The 23,296-nt window shown below is 47.4% G+C and overlaps 1 protein-coding gene across 2 annotated transcripts in view; it reads left to right on the top strand.

The window, feature by feature from the left end:
- The window catches only part of LIN37 (lin-37 DREAM MuvB core complex component), a 121,293-nt gene that overhangs the window by 72,727 nt on the left and 25,270 nt on the right, over window positions 1-23,296 (top strand). For both annotated transcript variants that reach the window (XM_030212290.1, XM_030212289.1), the window contains exon 3: window positions 5,592-5,667. In XM_030212290.1, coding sequence (XP_030068150.1) covers window positions 5,592-5,667 — 76 coding nt within the window. The remainder of the gene's footprint in view (window positions 1-5,591; window positions 5,668-23,296) is intronic.

Here is a 23,296-nt window from a genome sequence, read left to right as displayed (position 1 = left end):
TGTGTGGCACAATAATAAAGATGCGGCCGCCTAAAATTTTCGCAGGGGTGGCGCACCGGTGGGACGAGTGACATAGGACTTCCAATTACAGAAGGAGACATTTTAGCTTATATGGCGGAGATGAAAGACAATGTGCGAAGTGCGAGACATAGAGAGACTCAGTTTCGCATACTTACGAGGGCATATTTCACACCTAAACAGGCATATTATGCAGGGTGTATCCCAGAGAGTAAATGCCCCAAATGCAATTACACTGATCCGTCATTTCTGCATATGCTATGGGATTGTATACATGTGCAGCGGTACTGGAATAGTATACAGCGCTACTGTGGGAATTTATTAAACAAGCCAGTTCATCTGACTCCTCAGGTATGCCTATTAGGATATAGAGGTAGTAGACATACACTATGATGTTCGGGGCGTCAGTTTTTGTATAAAGCCAGTATTATTGGGAAAATGTGTATAATCCAATATTGGATACAGGTAGAAGCCCCCTCATTTTGGCATTGGCGTAATGGGTTACACGCACTAGTCACATGGGAGGCCAAGGATACTAGAGGAACCTCAAAAAGGAAAAAAGAGTTTTGGGCAATCTGGAAACCATATATTCAATCACTTAGTGGCAGAGCACGTAGTCTAATCTTGAACATGATACAATTATATAATCAATAATATGGAATAATAGAATGTGCAATAGATAGGGATAGTGTGGCAGCATTCTGGGGGGGGGAGGGGGGGTTTGGGGGGAAGGGTGGGGTGTGGGGGGGGAGGGAGAAAATGATTAAAAGTTTGATGATGTAGTTATAGTTGCAAGCTGTTAGAACATAGTGTTTTCAAAATGGATGCTTTGTATTGTGCAAATGTGTAGTTGAAGTGCAATTTCATCAATAAAAATTATTAATCATATTATGTCAGGTACTAAGAGATTTCCTGTATCTTTCCATATTCATGAGGTTATGAGCTTATTGCAGCTCAGTGCCCTGATTCTAACCTCTGGGTGGCTTGTGCTGTGTCCAAATTATATCCCCTTCTGCTGTCTGATTTAGAGCAGTTTGCTCTGCCTAAGGTGGATACCCTTATTACAGTAGTTATTAAATGTACCACTATCCCTGTTGAAGGTGACATTGTATTAAAGGATATGCATGACCACAAGCTTGAGGCTTCCTTGAAGCTCGCATTTCAGCTAACTGCGTTAAATTCTCAGGCATCAATTTCTTCTTCTTTTGTAGCCAGGGCTTCTTTATTGTGGATTAAACAATTATCCATGTTGGGCTTGCCCCCAGACTTTCTCCCTACCCTAGAGGTAGGGTTGTCCTTTTAGTCAGATGCTCTTTATGATATTCTCTAAGTGTCAGCTAAGGGTATGGCCTTGGCCATTTCGACACAACACTGGCTATGGTTGAGGCATTGGGCCGCTGATGTGGCATCCAAATCTCGTCTAGCGAAGTTGCCCTTTCAGGGGAACCTACACTTTGGTGCAGATTTGAAGAAGATTATTAAAGACCTGGGAGATTCCAAGGTCCAGTGAGTACCTGAGGGCAGCTAAGTCTCGTTTTCGAGAAACGTGGAGGTATAGACCAGGGAAGGCTAGTAGTTCTGCTCAAAAACCTCGCTTTCCTCAGTCTTCCTTTCGAGGAGGCAAGAAGCCCTTTTCTGCTTCCTCAAGAACCTCTCCCTCTTTGCAGCCCTCACGATGACGGTGTCGAGATTCACTCTTTGTATACAGACATACGTGGGCATCTTTCTCGCTTTCACAAGGATGGACCATTACTGCAGACCAATGTGTCCTCAATATCATTCTCCATGGCTAGGAGCTAGAATTTTCAAAACTGCTCGCAGATCTTTTCCTGCTGTTCCCTTGAGACAGCTCTGCAAAGAGTTGGGCAGTGCTAACTACCTTAGCCTCTTTAAGGCGACTGGGGGCCATTCAGCCCGTTCCTCCAGCAGAGATGGGCACAGGTCAGTATTCCATCTATTTTCACCTGGTTCTGGATCTCAGAGGGGTGAACAAGTCTCTCAGAGTACTGCACTTTCTCATGGAGACTTAGTTCTGTCATAGCCTCTGTCCATCCAGGCGAGTTTCTCACCTCATTGGACCTCAGGGAGGCTTATTTTCATGTCCCAATTTAGCCTCCTCACAGGAAATTTCTCCAGTTTGCAATCCTGGGAGATAATTTTCACTTCAAGGCTGTGCCTTTTTGCCTCGCCACTGCACCTTGCACATTTTCAAAAGTTGTGGTGGTGGCAAGCCTTTCTTCACCGGCAAGGGATCTAGGTACATCCTTAACTTGATGATTGGTAATTCGGGCGCCTTCTTATCAAGGGAGCATTCACAGTATACAGACAGTCCTGTCCTGTCTCTTCTTTCTGCGCTGGGTTGGGTGGTGAATTACAGCAAGTCATCTCACCCCCACCCAAACCCTGGAGTTTCTGGGAGTGTGCTTCAATACCCTGGTGGGGAAGGCTTTCCTTCCTCAGCATCGTCAGCTCAAGTTCAAACAGCAAATTCTCAGGCTTCTGTCTCTTCCCTGCCCACAGGTGTGGGATTATGCTCAGGTTCTCAGTTCTGTGGTGGCAACTTTAGATGTTCTGCCTTGGGTGAAGTTCCACATGCAGCCCCTACAGTTGTCCCTATTGAACCGGTGGTCTCCAGTCTCAGGGACTTATGACCAGCTGGTGTCATGGATGCCTCAAGCCAGACGGAGTCTAACTTGGTGGCTTCTCCATGCACACACTCAGGCAGGGTTGCTTTACAGACTCTCAGTTGGTGTGTTCTCACGTCTGATGCCAGCCTTTTTGAATGGGGAGCCCATTATCTCCACCACTGTGCACAGGGCTGCTGACCGAGAATGGAGGCTTCCTGGTCCATCAACAGATTGGAACTTGAGCTGTCCAGAAAGTTGTATTAGACTTTGCGCCTCTTCTTTGCGGGAGGCTGGTGTGTGTGCTCTCGGACAATCTCACAGACAGGAGGAACAAAGAGTGCCTAGGAGGTGCATCGTGGGGGTTTTTGTTTGTTTTTTTTTAATGGACAGAATTGAACATTCTGATGATTTCAGCATCTCACAGAGCAGGTTCACTGAACTCGCAAGTAGATTTCCTCAGGAATGTGTCTCTGGACCTGGACAAATGGCAGCTGTCAAAAACTGCATTTCACCTCATTTCCACACAGTGGAGCCTTCTGGTTCTGGACCTCAACGCATCCAGACTCAATGCGCAAGTACACAGATTCTACAGCTGCTTCAGGGAGAAAGAGACTCCTTAGGAATGGATGCACTAGTACATCCTTGGCTGTCGGACGGCCTCATTTATGTGCTTCCTCCCTGGCCTCTCGTGAGAAGGATGTTGCACAGGATTGCACGTCAACCCAGGAAGGTCGTTTTTGTAGCTCCACACTGGCCCAGTCATCCTTGGTATGCGGACCTCATCTGTCTTCAAATTGCTCCTCAGTTGACTCTTCCTCCACAGACAGGCTTATTGCACCAAGGTCCAGTACTTATGGAGGATCCCTCCTGCTTTGATCTTATGGCCTGACTCTTGAGAGGGCGCGATTGAGGAAGAAGGGTTACGCGGATGATGATGTTATTACTACTTTACTGCAAGACTGAAAGCGGTCCACTTCTTCTTCTTATGCTAGAGTGTGGAGAGCTTTTGAGAGCTGGTCTGCACAGAATGGTGTTTCCATTTTGTGCTTCCTTGACTCAGATTTTATCTTCTCTTCAGGAAGGATTCAAAAATAGCTTGGTTCTCAATTTGCTCAAGGTTCAGGTGGTAGCATTGGTGTGTCATAGAGGCAAGATACAGAATGCCTCATTGGCTGCTGTAGGGTGAAAATAAGTAATTAGGGCAATAATTATTCCCTGATAAAACTTATTACAAGGTTTCCGCTCAGTCTAGGGGAAATATTATAAAGAAACCTTGTGCTGGCACCCTGATATAGTGCAGTTCCTCAAGGGAGTTGCTCATCTGCGTCCCCGTGTCCGCAATATTTGTCCTCGGTGGCGTCTTCAAGTGGTTCTTAAGGCTCTTCAGTCTGCCCCCATTGAGCCCCTTTGTTCAGCAACTATCAAAGATCTTACTTTAAAGGCGGTATTTCTAGTTGCCATTTCTTTGGTGTGGAGAGTTTCAGAGCTTCAAGCTCTCTTGCTGGAATCCCTTTCTTCACTTTTCTGATTCGGGAGTTTCCATATGGACAGTTCCATCCTTTTTGCTGAAGATTGTATCTCCTTTTCATGTCAATCAGGCAGTTTCTTTCTTCCTTTTTCCAATGTGGTCTATTCTGCAACATATGCTTCCCTGTGACTGTTGGATGTGAAGCACATCCTTACGCGCTATCTTACCTCTACCAACGATTTCATGCGGTCTGATCATCGTTTTGTCTTCTTTTGCGGGACCCCGGAAGGGTTTGTCTGCCTCTAAAGTGACAGTGGCTCGATGGCTTAAGGAGGCTATTTTCTTCGGCTTACGTTCTGAGGGGTAGATCTGCTCCCATGCATCAAGGCTCATTCTACCAGATCTTTGGCGACGTTGGCAGAGCTCTGTCGCTTTGTGGTCTTCTTCTCATTCCTTTAAGCATTACCATTTGGAGTGTCTACTTGAGCAGATGATTCCATCGGGGTCACTGTTCTTGCTACAGGGATATCACAGACCCTTCTCTCTTAAGGATTGCTTCTGTACATCCTATTTGTCTGGACTGATCCTTGGGACATAATGGAAGGAAAAATTAGTTAATTACCTGATAATTTTCTTTCCTTTAATCCCAAAGGATCAGTCCAAAGCCTGCCCTTCTGTGATGGTTTCAGTTTTTCCATGTTCTATGTTAGTTCGGGTGCTTGTGTTTTTCTGGTTCTGTTATTTCTAAGGCACGAGTTTTGCCCATTATGTCATAGTTCTTTTTATGTCTAGAGGCTGGAGTATTTTTTTTTCTCTGGAAGTCACTCTTTCACTGCTTTTGTTATTGAATATTGGTTTGGTTGCTTAGTGCAGTAGCTTATGAAGCACAACTCAGAGTTCTGTGCCTCTTGCTGGCATATGGTCACAACCCATTTGTCTGTACTGGTCCTTTGGGACTAAAGGAAATTATCAGATAATTAATTTTTCCATATTAAAAATTAAGCATCAAAGAACACTAATGATGTATAATTTATTACAAAAACTGTGTATGCTAGGAAACTTGATTATATTCATTTTGATCTTTCTATATTTAATTTGATGTGACTTCTGAAATGGATTATAATCTGGTATACATTTCTTCCTGTTTATATACCTGAAAGCAGGGCTTAATTTGTAGACAGGAAGTGAACTGTGCAGCCTGAGGAAGGGGCAAGTTGGCCAAGAGCAGGAGCAACAGGAGAAGAGGGGCTGGATTAAGGAGTAAGAGTGACTGTTCTCTACTCTGCTCCAGTCTCACCCCCTCCTTTCCTTTTTATTGCAGGCTGTCTGGAAGAGAAAGCTGGAGAGAAACACCCCTACTGTTCTGAAGTCTGAAAAAAAAAAGTGGCCCAGCTCCACCTGAAAACATAAAAACAAAACTGCTTACCTATTTGTTGGGGGTAGCATATGAAAGTGATTGTTTTGTCTCATTGCTTTAGATTTGGAGATGGTGAGTGCTCGAAACCGCCTGGATGCTGTGCTACAGGGATTGCTTGAAAAAAGTGACCTGGACAGGTATGGTGCGAGTCTTTGCTACCATCACATCTAGTCTTGGTAAAATCAATAGCCACTAAAACTCAGGACAGTTATCCATTGCGCATATACCATAGATGCAGTGAGAGGTTTTCTCTGGAGACAAGCAGAGGAGATGGCAGGCATACTTGATGGTGAAGTCTGTCTAACTAATCCTGTATGTGTCTGTGCTCTCCTGTAGCTAATTAAGCCCTTTGGCTTCCTGGGCTGGCATGTGCGGGAGTTCCCATGCATTTTGCAGCTCCCCATGTCTCTTCAGGTTTTCTCTCCCACTCCCAGTCAGTTGCGGCTCTCCTCTCTCCTCACGCTAATTAGACTTTTTGCAGCTCCCTGCATCTACCACAAAAATAAAAAAGAAACACATTGATTTCAACAAACTAATTAAGGAGAAAAAGAGAGAGTTCAAAACAGCAGCAACAGCTCCGGCCATTAGACACAGCTTCAGCACATAGCCACATGGCTGCAATGACATCAATGACTTTTCCAGTGCTGCCTTGTCTCTCCCCTCAGGACCCTGTATTGGCACTGCTGGGGGGGGGGGGGGGGGGGTAACCAAGAGACCACTTATTAGCAATAGCTTCTGCCCTCCCGGATGCTATTCCTGTTCCGGTGGCAGGGTGCTCTTCTAAGGGGAAACATGGTGGACAAACTTTGGACCATTGCTCCACCCCCATCCTTCTACAGTCAGCAAGCAAGCCTAGAGCATTTCAAGAAGCGCACATTCCAAGTGCTATGCACCCAGCCTCATCTAAAGCAGCACAAAGAGTAAAATAGTGGCTCTGCTAAAGATCCCATCTCTACCCATAATTCAGAGAGCCATGGTACCAAAAACAATGACCACACTGCAGGTAAGGCTGTAAAGAAGTCTAAACACCCCGAGTCCTCTGGGGGGGCATCCACCCCATTTAGTAAATGCTGTCTCTCACCCAGTGCATTATGGGATGGAGCCCCTCCCATTGAAGCATTTACCACTATCACCTCCATGCCTCTGCTCAGCCCAGAGCCACTCCTGCTTCCGCCTGAAGACCAAGCAATGTACTTTTTTCCATCTCCTGCATAAGTATATACAGAACAGCGCCTATTTGCTCCAAAATTTACAAGCACCTTCTTTGCACACTCTACTGTCCTGGGACCGCTCCTGAAACCGAGGTCCATATGTTCTGTGACTGTTCAGGTGGCCCCAACCAATCTCACCAGCATCTCTCACATGTGTTCAGGGTCCCAGCCCCCAACCTCCTCCAAGCCTGATCTGGATAAGACCACTGCGCTTCCCCCTGCCTTTGGATTAACAGCCTATACTTCCCTGCCCCTAAGAATATTAGTCTGACCTAGTATGGCTATTCTTATGGTCCATCTAGCCCAGTATCTAGTCTCCAACAGTGGCCAATGCAGGTCACAAATACCTGGCAGAAACCCAAATAGTAGCAACATTCCATGCTACCAATCCCAGGGTTAGCAGCAACCAGAATTGAATGCAATACTCAGAGGCATTGTAGTATTCTTGGTTTTCTCCGAGGACAAGCAGGCTGCTTATTCTCACACATGGGTCAACGTTGTCCGTGTCGGCCCAGGAACCTGCATTTTACCATAGCAAAAAAACAAAAACGTTTGGCTAGAGTCTTCTGGCACGCATGTGCGTACTGACTACCCGGCCGCCATGCGAGTGCGTACCTCAGTTCTCTTTTTTCCACTACGAGATGCGGCAGGTTCCTCCTGTACTCCTCATATTGGCCCGGGAAAGAGTCTTGGTTTTTTTCGCGAGTTTTTTTTGTCTGATTTTCTGGTTTATTGTTTTAAAAAAATCGCTTTAGAAATCCTCAGCTCTTTTCCAAGTTTTAAATTTGATTTCTTTTTCGACACGGCTGGTTTTTCGGCTGCATGGTCAGTTTTCTCTTTTTTGTGCCCTTTTTTTTTCTGGCACAATCGAGTCCTTTGATTTCGCCGCAGCCGTTTTTCCTTCCATGTCATCGAGGACACCCAGCAGCTTCAAACGTTGTACTCGGTGCAACCGGACCATCTCAGGTACTGATACCCATTTCTGGTTTATACAGTGCCTTGGGCCTGACCACAGCCCAGTTGCTTGTAATCTGTGTCTTTGCATGAAGAAGCAAACCCAAGTAACTTGAGAAGCCCAACATGAAAAACCTTTTGGGGCTTGGGCCAGTCCTTTGACGTCTGCATCGACTTCGGTACCGAGGTCGTCGACATCAAGGGAAGCATCGACGTCAGGAGCAGAAGTAATGGCTGCTCAGAGGCCAAGACACGCTGGGAGCAGTGATGCATCGAGTGGGTCTCCACCTGTCTCGAGGCCTCCTGCTATGCAGGCCCCATGGGACCGACCATTGTCAGACCTGACCCTGAGGAGACGTGAGGATTCCACGTCGTCCTCATCGGCACCGAGGAGTCTCGGTGACGGGCATCGAGCAAAGGCGAAGAAGCATTGGCACCGATCTCCTTTGACACACGGTGCCGGGAGCTCCCCCTCCATACAGGAGGTGCTGATGCGTCTACCTCTCAGCAGCCCGGTACCTGCACCTGAACCTCAATAGATTCTGCCATTGGCTGATCCACCAACCCCGCAGCCTTGTCCGATGGCGGCTCTCGACGAACGCATCCGGGCCCTGTTTCCAGAACTTCTGGAAGGATTGCTGCGCAGTCTGCTTCGGTGTCGGGGGTGCTTGCGCCTTCCGTGCCGTCTGCTGCAGCGGCGTCTGGCCCTTCACCTGTGGTGAGGTCCCCGTCTTCAGTGCCGGTGTCAGCTGCCACCCAGGTCGATTCCCCTTCAGTGTGGGTGGAGGAAGCTTCACCGCAGTTCATGCGGGCGTCAGCCTCTCGACATCGTCAGTTGACATCGATCCTCGGCGTCGAGGCAGGCTCAGTCTCGGAGCTCCCTTAGGGAGGTACTATCCGATACTGAAGAACTGAAGAGGAGCATTCGTGGGAGTCAGAAGTAGATCCCGGGTACTTTTCTTCCAATGAGTCATAATGGATTCTCTCTGAACCTTCCCCTCCCCCTGAAAGGAGACTGTCTCTTCCTGAGAGTCTTTCCTTTATATCGTTTGTCCGAAAAATGGCTACGGCTATTCCTTTCCCTGTGGAGGTGGAGGATGAGCCCAGGGCTGAGATGCTTGAGGTCCTGGACTATCCCTCTCCATCTAAGCAGGCTGTGTCGGCTCCTCTGCATAAGGTACTGAAGGAAGTCCTTTTTTTCGGAATTGGTCGTTCCTTCTGTCTGGCCCCATGATCCCGAACAAAGCTGATTCCCGGTATCGGATCCACAGTGAACCTGGGTTGATGAGGTCTCAGTTACCCCACAATTCCATGGTGGTGGACTCCGCACTCAAGAGAGCCAAGAGTACTAGAGATTATGCTTCAGCGCCCCTAAGCAGAGAAGCTAGGACCTTGGACTCTTTTGGGAGGAAGATGTATCAGGCCGCTATGCTCACCGCCCAAATCCAGTCTTACCAGCTCTTCATGAGCATACACTTGCGGAACTCGGTGAGGCAGCTGCCTAGTTTGTTCGATGCCCTCCCTCCAGATCAGGTCGAGCCTTTTCGCCAGGTGGTCAGGCAGCAGAAGGCATATCGTAAATTCTTGGCCAGGGGCGCTTACGACTCTTTTGATGTGGCATCCAGAATCACTGCTCAGGGTATAATGATGCGCAGACTCTCAAGGCTGTGTGTCTCTGACATGGATCATTTGGTTCAGCAGTGGATGGCAGATGTACCTTGCCAAGGGGATAATCTTTTTGGTGAAAAAGTAGAGGATCTTGTTGATCAAGAAGCATAATGATGCTATGGATTCTCTTTCCCGCCAGGCGCCTTCTGCTACAACCTCCTCATCTAGGAGGTGTTTTGGGGGGAAGCGGAGTGCTCCCTATTCCTATCCTAGGCGTAGGTACACTCCGACTTCTCGGCAGCCTACCCAGGCTCAGCCCCAGCATGCTCGTTCTTGTCAACATCATGTGCCTAAGGCCCCTGCTTCTCCCCAGCAAAAGCAAAGGACGAGCTTTTGACTGGCTCCAGTTAAGCATAGCCACAGTAAAAGTGTCCGTACCAGACGATTCCGGTTGGGGGGAGGTTAATGTTTTTTCACCAAAGGTGGCCTCTCATAACCTCTGACTGGTGGGTTCTTCAAATAGTCCGATTAGGATACACTCTCAACCTGGAATCAAACCTCCAAATTGCCCACCAGGAGCTCATTCTTACAGCTCCCAGCACAAGCAGATACTTACAGAGGAACTCTCCACCCTTCTAAAGGCCCATGCGGTCGAACCCGGTCCACCAGGGGAAGAAAAGCTGGGATTCTATTCCAGGTATTTCCTTGTGCAAAAGAAAACATGGGGGATGCGTCCCATCCTAGACCTAGGGCCTTGAACAAATTCCTAGTCCGAGAAAAGTTCAGAATGGTTTCACTAGGCACCCTTCTTTCCATGATTTAGGAAAGCGATTGGCTATGCTCTCTGGACTTGAAGGATGCTTACACACACATCTCGATACTCCCAGCTCACAGGAAGTATCTTCGATTTTGGCTGGGAACGCAGCACTTTCAGTACTGTGTACTGCCCTTTGGCCTGGCATCTGCGCCCAGAGTGTTTACAAAGTGTCTAGCAGTAGTCGCAGCATCGCTACACAGACTGGGAGTTCATGTGTTTCCTTATCTCAATGATTAGCTGGTGAAGAGCACCTCGGAGGACGGTGCTCGGGAGTCCATGCAAATGACTATTCAGGTGCTAGAGCTACTGGGATTCGTAATAAATTACTCAGTCCCATCTCCTGTCCAAAAATTGGTGTTCATTGGAGCACTGCTGGACATGAACAGCTCGGGCTTATCTTCCCGAGACAAGAGCAGACAACCTCCTGACCCTGGTGTCCACAGTTCAAGCATCTGAGCAGATCACAGCTCCGAAAATGTTGAGACTCTTGGGGCACGTGTCCTCTACAGTACATATAACACCCATGGCACGTCTTCATATGAGATCAGCTCAATGGACCCTAGTTTCCCAGTGGTATCAAGCTACAGAGAATTTGGAGGATGTGATCCAACTGTCCACCGATTTTCGAAATTCTCTTCAGTGATGGACAATCAGGTCCAATTTGACCATGGGACGACCGTTCCAAATTCCACAGCCACAAAGGTGCTGACAACAGATGCATCCCTCCTAGGGTGAGGAGTTCATGTAGATGGGCTTCACATTCGAGGAGCCTGGTCCTTCCGGGAAACAAGTCTTCAGATCAACCTCCTGGAACTACAAGCGATCTGGAATGCTCTGAAAGCTGTCCAACCAAATCATCTTGATTCAAACAGACAATCAGGTTGCAATGTATTACACCAACAAACAGGGGGGCACCGGATCTCGCCCTCTGTGTCAGGAAGCTGTTCAAATGTGGCTTTGGGCACGCCATCAGGGCATGTATCTCCAAGCCACTTATCTGGCAGGTGTAAACAACAGTCTGGCCGACAGGCTGAGCAAGGTAATTCAACCTCACGAGTGGTCTCTAAATATGGGCATAGCCCACAAGATCTTCAGAGTGTGGGGCACCCCCTCTGGATCTTTTTGCCACTCAAATCAATCACAAGGTCCCTCAGTTCTGTTCCAGGCTTCAGGCCCATGACAGATTAGCGTCAGACGCCTTTCTCCTTCATTCGGGAACAGGCCTTCTTTATGCGTATCCTCCCACACGTCTAGTAGGGAAGACTTCACTGAAACTCAAGCAAGACCGCGGAACCATAATCCTGGTTGCACCCTTCTGGTCACGTCAGATTTGTTTTCCTCTTCTTCTGGAGTTGTCTTCTGAGGAACCATGGAGATTGGAGTGTTTTCTAACCCTCATCACTCAGAACGAGGGGTCATTTCTACATCCCAACCTCCAGTCTCTGGCTCTCATGGCCTAGATGTTGAGACCTTAGAATTCGCCTCCTTGGGTCTTTCAGAGGGTGTCTCACGAGTCTTGCTTGCTTCCAGGAAAGATTCCACGAAGAGGTGTTACTGTTTCAAATGGAGGAGATTTGCCATCTGGTGTGACAGCAAGGCCCTAGATCCTCTTTCTTGTCCTACACAGACCCTGCTTGAATACCTTCTACACTTGTCAGAGCCTGATCTCAAGACCAACTCCGTAAGTGTTCACCATAGTGCAATTAGTGCTTATCATCAGCGTGTAGAGGGTAAGCCTATTTCTGGCTTCATGAGAGGTTTGCTTTTGTCAAAGCCCCCTGTCAAACCTCCTCCAGTCTCATGGGATCTCAACGTCGTTTTCACCCAGCAGATGAAAGCTCCGTTTGAGCCACTGAATTCTTGCCATCTGAAGTGCTAGACCTGTAAGGTCATTTTCAGCTCGTAGGATCAGTGAGCTTTAGGCCTTAGTAGTGGATGCACCTTATACTAAGTATCACCACAACAGAGTAGTCCTCCGCACGTACCCTAACTTCCTGCCGAAGGTGGTGTCGGAGTTCCATCTGAATCAGTCAATTGTCTTGCCAACATTTTTTCCCCATCCTCATGCTGACCCTGGCGAAAGCAGCCTGCACACCTCGGACTGCAAGAGAGCATTGGCCTTTTACATGGAGCAGACAAAGCCCTTCAGACAGTCTGCCCAGTTTGTTGCTTTTGATCCCAACAGGAGGGGAGTCGCCATTGGAAGACGCACAATCTCCATTTGGCTAGCAGATTGCATATCCTTCACTTATGCCCAATCTGGACTGACTCTGGAGGGCCATGTCACGGCTCATAATGTTAGAGCCATGGCTGCGTCGGTGGCTTACTTAAAGTCAGCCTCCATAGACGAGATTAGCAAGGCTGCAATGTGGTCATCAGTCCACACATTCAAATCTCTCTACTGCCTTCACCAGGATACCTGACGTGACAGTCGGTTTGGGCAGTCAGTGCTGCAGAATCTGTTTGGGGTTTAGAATCCAACTCCACCCCCCTAGGCCCGTTTTATTCTGTTCCAGGCTGCACTCTCAGCTAGCTTAACCTATGTTATGTTCTCGCTGTTGAGAGGCCCAATTGACCAATGTTCATTGTTTTGAGTGTGACTGGATGTTTGGGATACCCCATGTGTGAGAATAAGCAGCCTGCTTGTCTTCGGAGAAAGCGAAGATACTTACCTGTAGCAGGTATTCTCCGAGGACAGCAGGCTAATTATTCTCACAATCCCTCCCACCTCCCCTTTGGAGTTATTTGTTATGCTTTTTTATTCTACTGATGTACGTGCTCACACGGGGGGCGGGAAGTCAGTCCACACATGTGCACTGCACGCGCACCAGAAGACTCTAGCAAAGCTTTGTTTGTTTTTTGCTATGGCAAAATGCCAGTTCCCGGGCCGACGCGGACCACGTCGACCCACGTATGAGAATAATCAGCCTGCTATCTTTGGAGAGTACCTGCTACAGGTAAGTATCTTCGCTTTATTTACCATCCCTTTCCTAATAATTCCGAGCATCCTGTTTGCTTTTTTGATCACTGCCACACACTGGGCAGAAGATTTCAGCTTATTGTCTACGATAACACCTAGATCTTTTTCTTGGGTGCTGACTCACAAAGTGAACCCTAGCATCAGGTAACTATGATTCCGATTATTCTTCCTAATGTGCATCACTTTTTACCTTTGTCCACATTAAATTTCATTTGTCATTTGGATGCTCAGTACTCCAATTTCCTAAGGTGTTCCTGCAATTTTTTTTTAATTTGTATGAAGTCTTTATTAAACTTTTTCGAAGCAACAGCTCAAGACACATCAAGACAAAGCAAGCAAATAACAAGGCTGCTGGCAAACAATCCCAGAACAACCTACATTACAGTAAGCAACAAAATTAGATAATAGTACTTCCTAGTGTACAAAGAAGTGACCCATTGTCCCCCTAGCCCCACACCCTCTCCAGCAAGACGATGACACAGTTTTCCTTTAAGGGGACAGAGATAGAAACCTTTAATGAGGCCCACTCCAGGAGAGCCCAGTCATCCTCGCCAACCTCACTCCCCAGCTCATCCCGCCACCTAGTACGGTGTGCACAAGAAGGCTTAACCGGGGATCTCAAGTATTTGTACAGGCAGGAAATCAAGCCTTTTGTACCCCTAGAATCTTCGCAAAAATCTTCCAAATATGAGTTTTCCTTAATTACCTGAGTCTTATTTGTAGGAGAAGGTAAGAAGTGTTTCAGTTGGGTATAGGCATAGAACTCCTGTGGTCAAAATGGAGAACTCCTCCACTATAGTATCAAAAGATTTAAAAGCATCCTCGTACAGCTGTCCCCAAGTTTTAACCCAACGGGCAAAGGGTCCAGGACCCACGCCCGCAGGGAACAGTGGATTCAACCAGATAGGTGACAAATGTGAGAGTACCAGTTCAGGCATCCCAGTAATAAAAGGTAGATAAGACCGAAGGACAAATGTCCAGAGATATTCTGGATACATAAGCCAACTAAGAAGAGAGGGACCCACGGCCCCTGCTCTAATTTAACCCATAGTTTCTGAGGGGAGTTCTGGTACCATTCCAGGGCTGACCGAGCCTGATCCGTCCGGTAATACCAAACAACATTGGGCACTCCCAACCCTCCCTTCCCCCGATCCTGATAAAGAAGGGAACGAGGCAGATGAGGACGCTTATTGTACCAGATAAAGAGATTCAGATGCCTTTGTAAACCAGAAAAAAGGGGTCGAGACAACTTGAGGGGAAGGCCATGGAAAGGATACATCAGCCTAGGAAGAATATTCATTTTTAAGGTAGCAATACGCCCAAACCAGGATAAATCAGAGCGATCCTAGCGGTCTGTAGGATGAAAATAAGTAATTAGGGCAATAATTATGCCCTGATAATACTTATTACAAGGTTCCCGCTCAGCCTAGAGGAAATATTATAAAGGAACCTTGTTGCTGGCACCCTGCCAGTGTTTTGTTCTTCGCCAAAGAACCAAAGCCACATCACAGATGATAATTATTATATTTATTACAGGTAGAAAAATAGAAACATTCTGCAATAGCTTATATGCAATATAATATCTTTTACTGATATGCACACTAACAAAATATGTTGTCTAACTACACTCTGATTATCCTGAGACTACGTACAGTAGTGATTAGAACAGTTCAAATGATATCCTAATGATCCTTATGAAAACTTATCACATCTTATGCAAAATACACATTAGCAGCTGTCCCAGACCAAGAGCTGACATAAACCAGTCGTACTTAGATAAAACCACTGCCTAACCCCTGACTAGGAAATATATCACTGTGATCTTACCACGCTGTCCTGATGACGGCTTCAGATAAGACCGGAGCAGAATCTCCCCAGACGCTATCTCAGCTGTCTGTGTCTTATGTAGTGCAGGTCTTTCTCAGCAAACGAGCAGGTTCCCGTCTCTCCTTTGGTTATCAGAGCCAATATCTCTGCCACAGGTATTTGCACCAGTTATGCAGGTCACAAGGTTGGTATCATACAGTCTCTAGCTCACCCCGAGCCTTGCTGGATTTTTCAGGTCCTTCACAGGTACTCCTCCTCCGAGGGTCTCCGACTAACTTACTTCTCCCACTCTCCCCACGTTCTTCCAGATCTCTCTGTCGGGTGATAGCCTGGACCAATTCTTCTCGTACAGTCCAGTGCATGGGTAAGAAGAGTTCTTTGTTTTGTGACCTTGGAGATGGTAACTTCTGGTGCCATGGCTCTGCCTCCCTTCTCAGCTTCTCCGAGATAGAAGGGGGATGGTTGGAACACAGAATGTCCTTGGCTTCAGCAAGCATGTCAGTGATTTTCCACAAGCTGAAGCTGGATCTTGCTGACACAGAAATGTGCAGGTCAGAGAGTTGCAGCAGCCATCTTATTATACCAAGATGTCATAGGCTTGTATAGGTCAAGACCAGCTCAGGCTAGATCACAGGGAAATACCCCTACAGATTCCCCCCCTTGGAGATGGAATTTACTACAAAGGAGTAAATGCCTTCTCCAACCTAACTAGCAATATAACTAGACGGGTTGACATCAAGACTCATGGTCAGGACCAAATAAAGCAAGAACTGTAAATGTTAGTAACTCCATACTAACACTCTATTAATGCACTTCATGAATTATGGCTTTAAATTCAAATGCTAAAACAGCAGATCATTAATACAGGAACAAATCATAGGGTATTAGCAGTTATGTCCTAACGCGTGAAAATATAATCAACAATCAATTATCTACTATAATAAAACTCACCCTCAACGTTCTGAAGACAACGTTCTGAAGTCACTCAGTCACTCACTGAAGGGTTCATGGATTCATGGTGGTGAAGCCACAACACAGACCATGTCTCTCTGCCCCGCCCTCGCATGACGGACCAATCAGAAAAAACACCCTCAACATTCTGAAACACAAAGGACCATCACAACACCGTTCCCAGGCAACACTAGGCAACGTAAGACGGACCAATCAGAGGAAACTACGTGACAATAAGGGAGGAGCATTCCCCAGCAGAATGGCTCATTATCTGTGCAGCACGGAGAGCACAGAACCACCGCTGGAATGAGAGAAGAATATTTCTGCTGTGGGTATGTGCAAAAATAGACCGGGGGTGGGGGGGGGGAGAAATTTTAAATGCCTAATGCCAGTACTGAAGAGTGCCAGAGGGCCTATAGCACAGACTATATTTGGGATCGCTTGACATGGAGTCAGAGGAGCCGGAAAACAACGTGCCCGTCACCATCTGGGACATGGGCGAACAGGACAAGCTGCGGCCCAGCTGGAAGGATTACCCGCGACCCAGCCAGCAGCAAACAGCGACCAAGGAAGGGGGAGGAGTATTCCTTCCCTGCCTAGGAATCGCTGGAGACTGGCTGCCAAACTAACGAAACAACCGCACACCGACGCACCACCTCCATCATTCGAAAGGCGTCCACTCTTTCTTCAACAGAAATGCAAACTAATAATACAAAACAAACAAAGAATACATGGTTTCTCAGGCGGCTGCAGGTAACTCCCCACCCCCTTCCTCTTCTCCTTTTGCCGAAGCGGCCAAGGACGTGCCCAACCATCCCCAGCCTCAGGCAAGCTGTCTCCCACCTCGGGGATTCCCCAAGCACCCGGAAAAAGACGGCTCTGATTCCTGCAGCGCATAAATGTTCCAGCATTCCCCTGCAGCCGGCCTGAAATGGACCAAACATACCGGATCACCCCCCCCCCCCCCCCCCCCCGACGGCCCGAGACCGTGCTCTTCTCCCTTCCGCCAACTTAAAACAACCATCCCCGTCCTCAGGATGCCCAGAACCCCAGCCCAATGGAAAAAGATGGCGCTGCTTCCAACAGCACATTTCTCTTCCAGCATTGCCCTACAGCAGCCCTGAAACGGCCAAAAAATACAGACAAAGAACGTGCTCCTCTACCTTCCGCCTATCTAAAACAACACTGCTGCCTCAGCACAACACAAAAAAAAACCACTCAACAAAGGCTGACCCCCCTACAACCATATTTACATTTCACCAACAGAAAGACCCCCCTCCACAAACCTCCTTGACAGACTAAACCACACACACACAATACAACAGAAACACACCCTCAAAGCCACACACCAATCCAACCCACTTTGCCAGCACAGCACAGCACATCCCCCAACCCCCAAGCAAAAAACAAAACAAAAAAAGACACACATCAGCAACCTGCACACACACTGCACCCTCACACACTCACACACACACACAAAATAACTCTGACACACATACATACACACACACACAAAAAAAACCACATGCTAGCGCCCGTTTCATTGGTTTCGGAAACGGGCCTTTTTTACTAGTCATACTATAAAATGCATGGCAAAAGCATCAGCAAATTAGTGCTTAATATGATAGACTAAAACTGTTGCACCGTGGAGAATTACTATTCATGGTTGACCTCCACAAAGTCTAACAAAGTCAATAATATGAGAGTCTTTAGACTGTAAAATGACATAATGTCCAAACCAAGTCAAAAGGGTGGACCGTGATGAATGATGAGATGTAAAAGGACAACTTTTCACATCAAGAAGACATCACACAGGAACAAAATGGTCCACGTAATGGTGATGATGAAGAAAGTCTTCAAACATAAGCATTGGACACAGTTCAAAAAGAAAGTCAATGAAATGTCCAAACAAACAAAACCAAACTTCACTTTCAGGAACACTGGATCGGTTGAAATAAAATAAACCAAACAAATTCCCCCCCAACACGAAGAATGATTCTTGGGCAAAGAAAAACTCCAACAGTCATGACTAAACAATGGAAATCATGAGGAACAAGGGGAAGGAATGTTGAAAACCACCAATGGATTAGGAAGCAGGGCGTCAGGAACATCTTGAAGAACGACATCAGGAACGGAAACAGGATCAATCTGTTAGGCAACTGCACCGAATCTTCAAGGTTTTGTTTTTTCTTTCTAGCTGAAAAACAAAAGAAGACGAAGCTATTCTGCTTCATGGTTAGTTTGTGTCATTTCAACAATGCATGTATCTGGAACCAAATGACTGGGATGACATGGTCTCAGCTGAATGATGTGGACCCATTTATTTTCATCCTACAGGTCCAAATCCCTATAGATATCTTTCAGGAGAGGGAGGTAGTTTGCAGAGAACAAATCAGCAAAATGAGGAGTGATAACACCCAAGTACTTTAGTCCCCTGGGAACCCAGCAAAATGGAAATTTACCTTGAAGAGATGCTAACAAATTCGGAGGGATACCCACCGGCATAGCCTCTGATTTACACACACTAAGCTTGAAACCGGAAACCCTAGAATATTCATTTAGAGCTTGAAGCAGGTTGGGAAACGAAATCAATGGCTTGGTCAAGGAGAGCAATATATCGTCGGCAAATACAGACACCTTGTACCCACATTATCCCATTGTGATACCCATTATGTTAGGATTAGTACGTAGCTGCTCAGCTAGGGATTCCATTACCAGAGCGAAAAGCATCGGCGAAAGAGGACATCCCTGACACGTTCCCCTCCCAAGAGGAAACAAAGTGGAATTGCCTCCATTGATCCATACATTCGGAGAAGCGTAAAGCGCCTGAATCCAACCCCTGAAATGAGAGCCAAACCTAAATCTCTCCAACACTTTATCCATAAAGGGCCAATGAACTCTGTCAAAGGCCTTCTCAGCATCAAGTCTGAGAAGGCAAAAAGAAAGATCGTCCTGACGAGACAAGTGAATTAAATTAAGCACCCGACGAATATTATCCATAGCTTGTCGACCTGGGACAAATCCAGTGTGATCAGGATGAATCAAAACTGACAGAACCAAAGCCACTCTATTGGCCAGGACCTTCGCCAGGATTTTAACATCAGAATTGGGAACAGAAATAGGACGGTATGATGCACAATTTGTCTTATCCTTACCTGGTTTCGGGATAACAACTATCCACGCTTCCATCATAATCCTCTCGAACTTCATTAAGAATATCTAGTAAGAATGGAGAGAGTTCTCCTGAGAAAGTTTTATAAAACTCGTTTGGAAAATTATCTAACCCAGGATATTTACTCACTGGAAGCTGTTTGATAACCTTCCGAACTTCCTCTATTGTAATCGGGCTTTCTAATAAGGCAATTGGTTCAGGGGATAAAACAGGGAGAGATCGAGCTGCTAAGTATTCATCAATAAGAGCAGGCGATAAAGAAGTGTCAACTGAGTAAAGAGTGAAAAAAATCATGGAAGCGCTGGCGAATCTGTGAAGATGTAGTTAAATAAGAGCCACCACCATCATCTATTTTAAGGCCCATCCTATCCATTCTCTGCTGACTTAACCGAATAGCCACTTGACAACCCAGTTTATTGCTGTGAACATAGTGGGTCCGAGATGAAGAGTAATAAACTGAAGTTGCTCTGAGTAAATACCATCCAAACGATGGTGCGTGGCCTGTAATTCCCTGAAAACAACAGCAGAGCCAGTGGTTTTATGTTGTTCTTCTAAACTCTGAAGTCGGGACAAGCAATCAGCTATTTCTGCCCTCCGAGAACACGTTTTATGACTCACTTTTTTGGAGAAAATAACCCCGAGTGACAGCTTTTAGCGTGTCCCATACTACCCTCAAGGAGGAAACTGAGTGTAGATTGTTTTGCAAATACTCTTTTCACTATATTTCAATAACCTGCCACTATCTCAGGTTCATGCAATAAAGAGGCATTCAGAGTCCATCTTATATCCCTACCTACATCACAAAAAGAAGGAATGTCACCCAAACAGGGGCATGATCCGATATTGTGATGGGCCCCATTCCTGCTTCAAGACCCCCTTCAGCTAGACAAGTGTTCACTAGAATAAGAGTCATGGGAATGCGAAAAAAAAGTATAGTCCCTAGCTTCTGAGTGTCCCAACCGCCAAGGGTCACACATCCCTAAGTCCCTAACTAAATTAGCAAAAGCACGGGAGATTTTATAATCATTTGCCACAGGAGGTCCAGATCTATCTATAGCAGGGTGGAGAGTAGAATTAAAATCTCCTCCCACAATCAGGTGAGCAGCCTGCATGACAGGAATCTTAGAGCGAATAGTTTGAAAAAAGAAAAACCTCCTGAGATTCATTTGGTGCATATATTGAAGCTAATACTACCGGGTTATTATCAATTTGCAAATTCAAAACTAAAAATCGACCTGCAGGATCGTGCTTTATATGATCCACTTCTACCTGCGAGGAAAAGTGCAATAAGATTGCAACACTCCTTTTCTTTAAACCATCGCCCGCTGAGACACAATACACGTGAGGATATCGAGAGTAAGCCAGGAACCGCTCATGGTCTCTCCTGAAGTGGGTCTCCTGCAGAAGCACGACCTGGGGGCCATGATGCAAAATTTCCTTAAACAATTTTTGACACTTCTGAGGAGAATTCAGCTCCATAACATTGTATGATAAAACTTTTAATGATGTCATTTAATTAACAGAATTTAAACTGCTGTGAAACTCCAATGAAAAAGAGGAAGCTGATCTGGGACAGCCCCACTGTACATATGTCAGTACCCCCTGCTTCTCTACAAACTCCTCCCAATCCTCCCTCCCCCTGAGTCAAATTGTAGCTCACCTACAGGCAGATGATCAAAAGCAAACACCGGCGCTAGAGGCTGCTAGCTCCATACTAGCACCGGCGTTTGCTACTGCCCCATGATCAGAGCCCTCGAGCACGTGAAACAACGCGCTCGAGGGCTCTTTGCGCAAGTAGCATGCTAAACAGGACTTAGCACATTCATCGCCAATGATCAGCGGTCAGCACGCCAAAATTTGGGTCGTTGGCCGCGGCAAACCCTACACCAGCTCCGAGCTGGCGTTAGGGTTTGCAGGTCATTGGGGAGGAATGGTGAGCCCTGTCCAGCATGCAGTTGCATGCTGTCAGGCCCCGTTCCCCCCAAAAGCAAACCTGCCAACAGGGTGCTGAAGAGCCGATGATAGCCCCCCTCCCCCCAAGGTTCAGGGAGGGCTGGAGGTCCGGTGGGTCTCCAGCCCCCCAAAACCCCCGGAAAATGGTCCTTGGTGGTCCAGTGGCCGCCGGCCAAACCCCCCACTCCTCCCTCCCAGCAAGCGACGGGGGGGGCTGGAGGTCCGGCGGATCCAACCCCAGCCCCCCCCCCCCCCCGTCGCTCGCTGGGGGGGGGGGGTTGACCGGCGGCCACTGGACCACTAGGGACCATTTTCCGGGGATTTGGGGGGGGGGCTGGAGACCCACCAGATCTCCAGCCCTCCCTGAACCTTGGGGGGGGGGGATTGTCGGGGGGACCGGAAGTCCGCCGGACCTCCAGCCCCCGTTGCTCGGGGCAGGGGTAGTCAGGGCCTGGTGGTCCCATGGACAGCCCAGACCTGTCAAACAAGTGCGGGAGGATTGTGCTGAGCGCATGCTGAGGCACAATTTGCCCGCACTTCTACCCCATGATCAGAGATAATTGCGCTTCTTAAATTTGCATGCATTATCTCTGATCATAGGTCTAATAGCGCCACGCGCTGTTCCAGCGCTATTTTTGAGCGCTGTTTGGAACAGCGCGGGGCTTTTGATCATCTGCCTGCTAACCACTACCACATCCTTCCCACCCGCCCACCCTAACCAAACCCCCCCAGCACCCTTTACCCATCCCAACCAGCAGACAGACATCCACTACCAAGGGATGCCTGAGTGGGAATGAAATGAAAAAACAGGCCAAGCCCCAGATTAGCCACCCAAACCGCACCCCCCCCCCCCCCCCCCCACTCACCCTGCTCCCCTCCATTAGCCCACAAGCACACACACCAAACTTCCCCTCATACAAACATCCAGAGCAATAATGACAGTAAAAAAAAAAAAACAGCTCAATTACAAGTCCAGAACCAGCCATAGGGTTCAACTCCTAGAGTTTTCAACAGAAGGTCCAAGTGACCGTAAGTTCAATTTAACCCTACTACAGAGCTTTCTTTCTCTTCGGGGACCCTCTGCCACTGCTGGAGTTTCGTCCTGGTAACCAAGGACACACATTGTTTAGGCATTGGGGAAGCCGTCATGTTTGTGTCTAAAGGAATCTTCCAAGCCTCTTTCAGCCGACGAGGTCTATATGCTTTCCCCTGGATGGAAAAACATAAAGCAAATGGGAAAGCTCATCGGTAGTTAATTTTCTCCGAGAACAAGCAGGCTGGACATTATCACACATGGGGTTGTTGTCCGCGACGGCCCAGGAGACCGGAAGTTAAAACAAAAACTTTTTAAAAGTTCTAGAAGCGACGTGGCGCGCGCGGGGACAACGCATCGCATATGCGTGAGTGACTTCCCGCCCGCGCACTTCCCTCAGTTCTTTTTTTATCCGCTACGCGAAGGAGTGGTGTTTTTGCGCTGCTCCTCATGTGTTCAGCCCAAGAGAACTTCTTTGCATTTATCGTGCCCTTTTTCCTCGTGGTAAGTAGTTGTTTTTTCCTCTAGAAATAAAAAAAAAAGAGAGAGAAGTTTCTACCCTTATTTTTTAGTTTTTTTCCTCATTTTTCAAGTTTCCTTTCTTTTTCGTTGCAGCTGCCCTTAGACCGCTCGGCCGCGTCTTTTTTCCATCTTTTTATGCCTTTTTAATTGGCTCCATCGAGCCGTTTGATTTCGCGGACACTATCTTCCCGCCCATGTCATCGAGGACTTCCAGCGGCTTCAAGCACTGTACTCGCTGCAACCGCACCATCTTGTCTACCGACCCTCACGCATGGTGTCTCCAGTGCCTCGGGGCCGATCATCTTCCAGCTGCTTGCAAGCTGTGTAAATTAATGAAGAAAAGGACCCAGGTGGCTCAAGAGGCTCAACGTGAGAGACTTTTTTCAGATCAGTCGGGACCTTCGATGTCGGCATCGGTACCGAGGTCGGTGGCGTTGACGTCAAGAGAAGCAGCACTGAGAGTCCAGGTAATGGCTGCCGAGAGACCACTTCAACGTGGGAGTAACGAGGCATCGAGCCCCCTCAGATTCTGGCACCGACTCCTGCACTGGCCCCACAGTCTTTTCCGATGGCAGCTCTCAATAAGCATCTCTGGGCCATTCTTCCAGGAATTCTGGAAGGACTGCTTCGTCCATCAGTTTCGGTACCGGGGGTGCTTGCGCCTCCCGTGCCTACTGCTGAGACGGCGTCTGGCCCATCTCCTGTGAAGAGGTCCCCGCCCTCTGTACCGCTTGTGGT

This window comes from Microcaecilia unicolor, chromosome 8, assembly GCF_901765095.1.
Source record: "Microcaecilia unicolor chromosome 8, aMicUni1.1, whole genome shotgun sequence".
Lineage (NCBI taxonomy): Eukaryota > Metazoa > Chordata > Amphibia > Gymnophiona > Siphonopidae > Microcaecilia > Microcaecilia unicolor.
The sequence above is the reverse complement of the archived record's forward strand: the minus strand, read 5'-3'. Positions and strand labels throughout refer to the sequence as shown.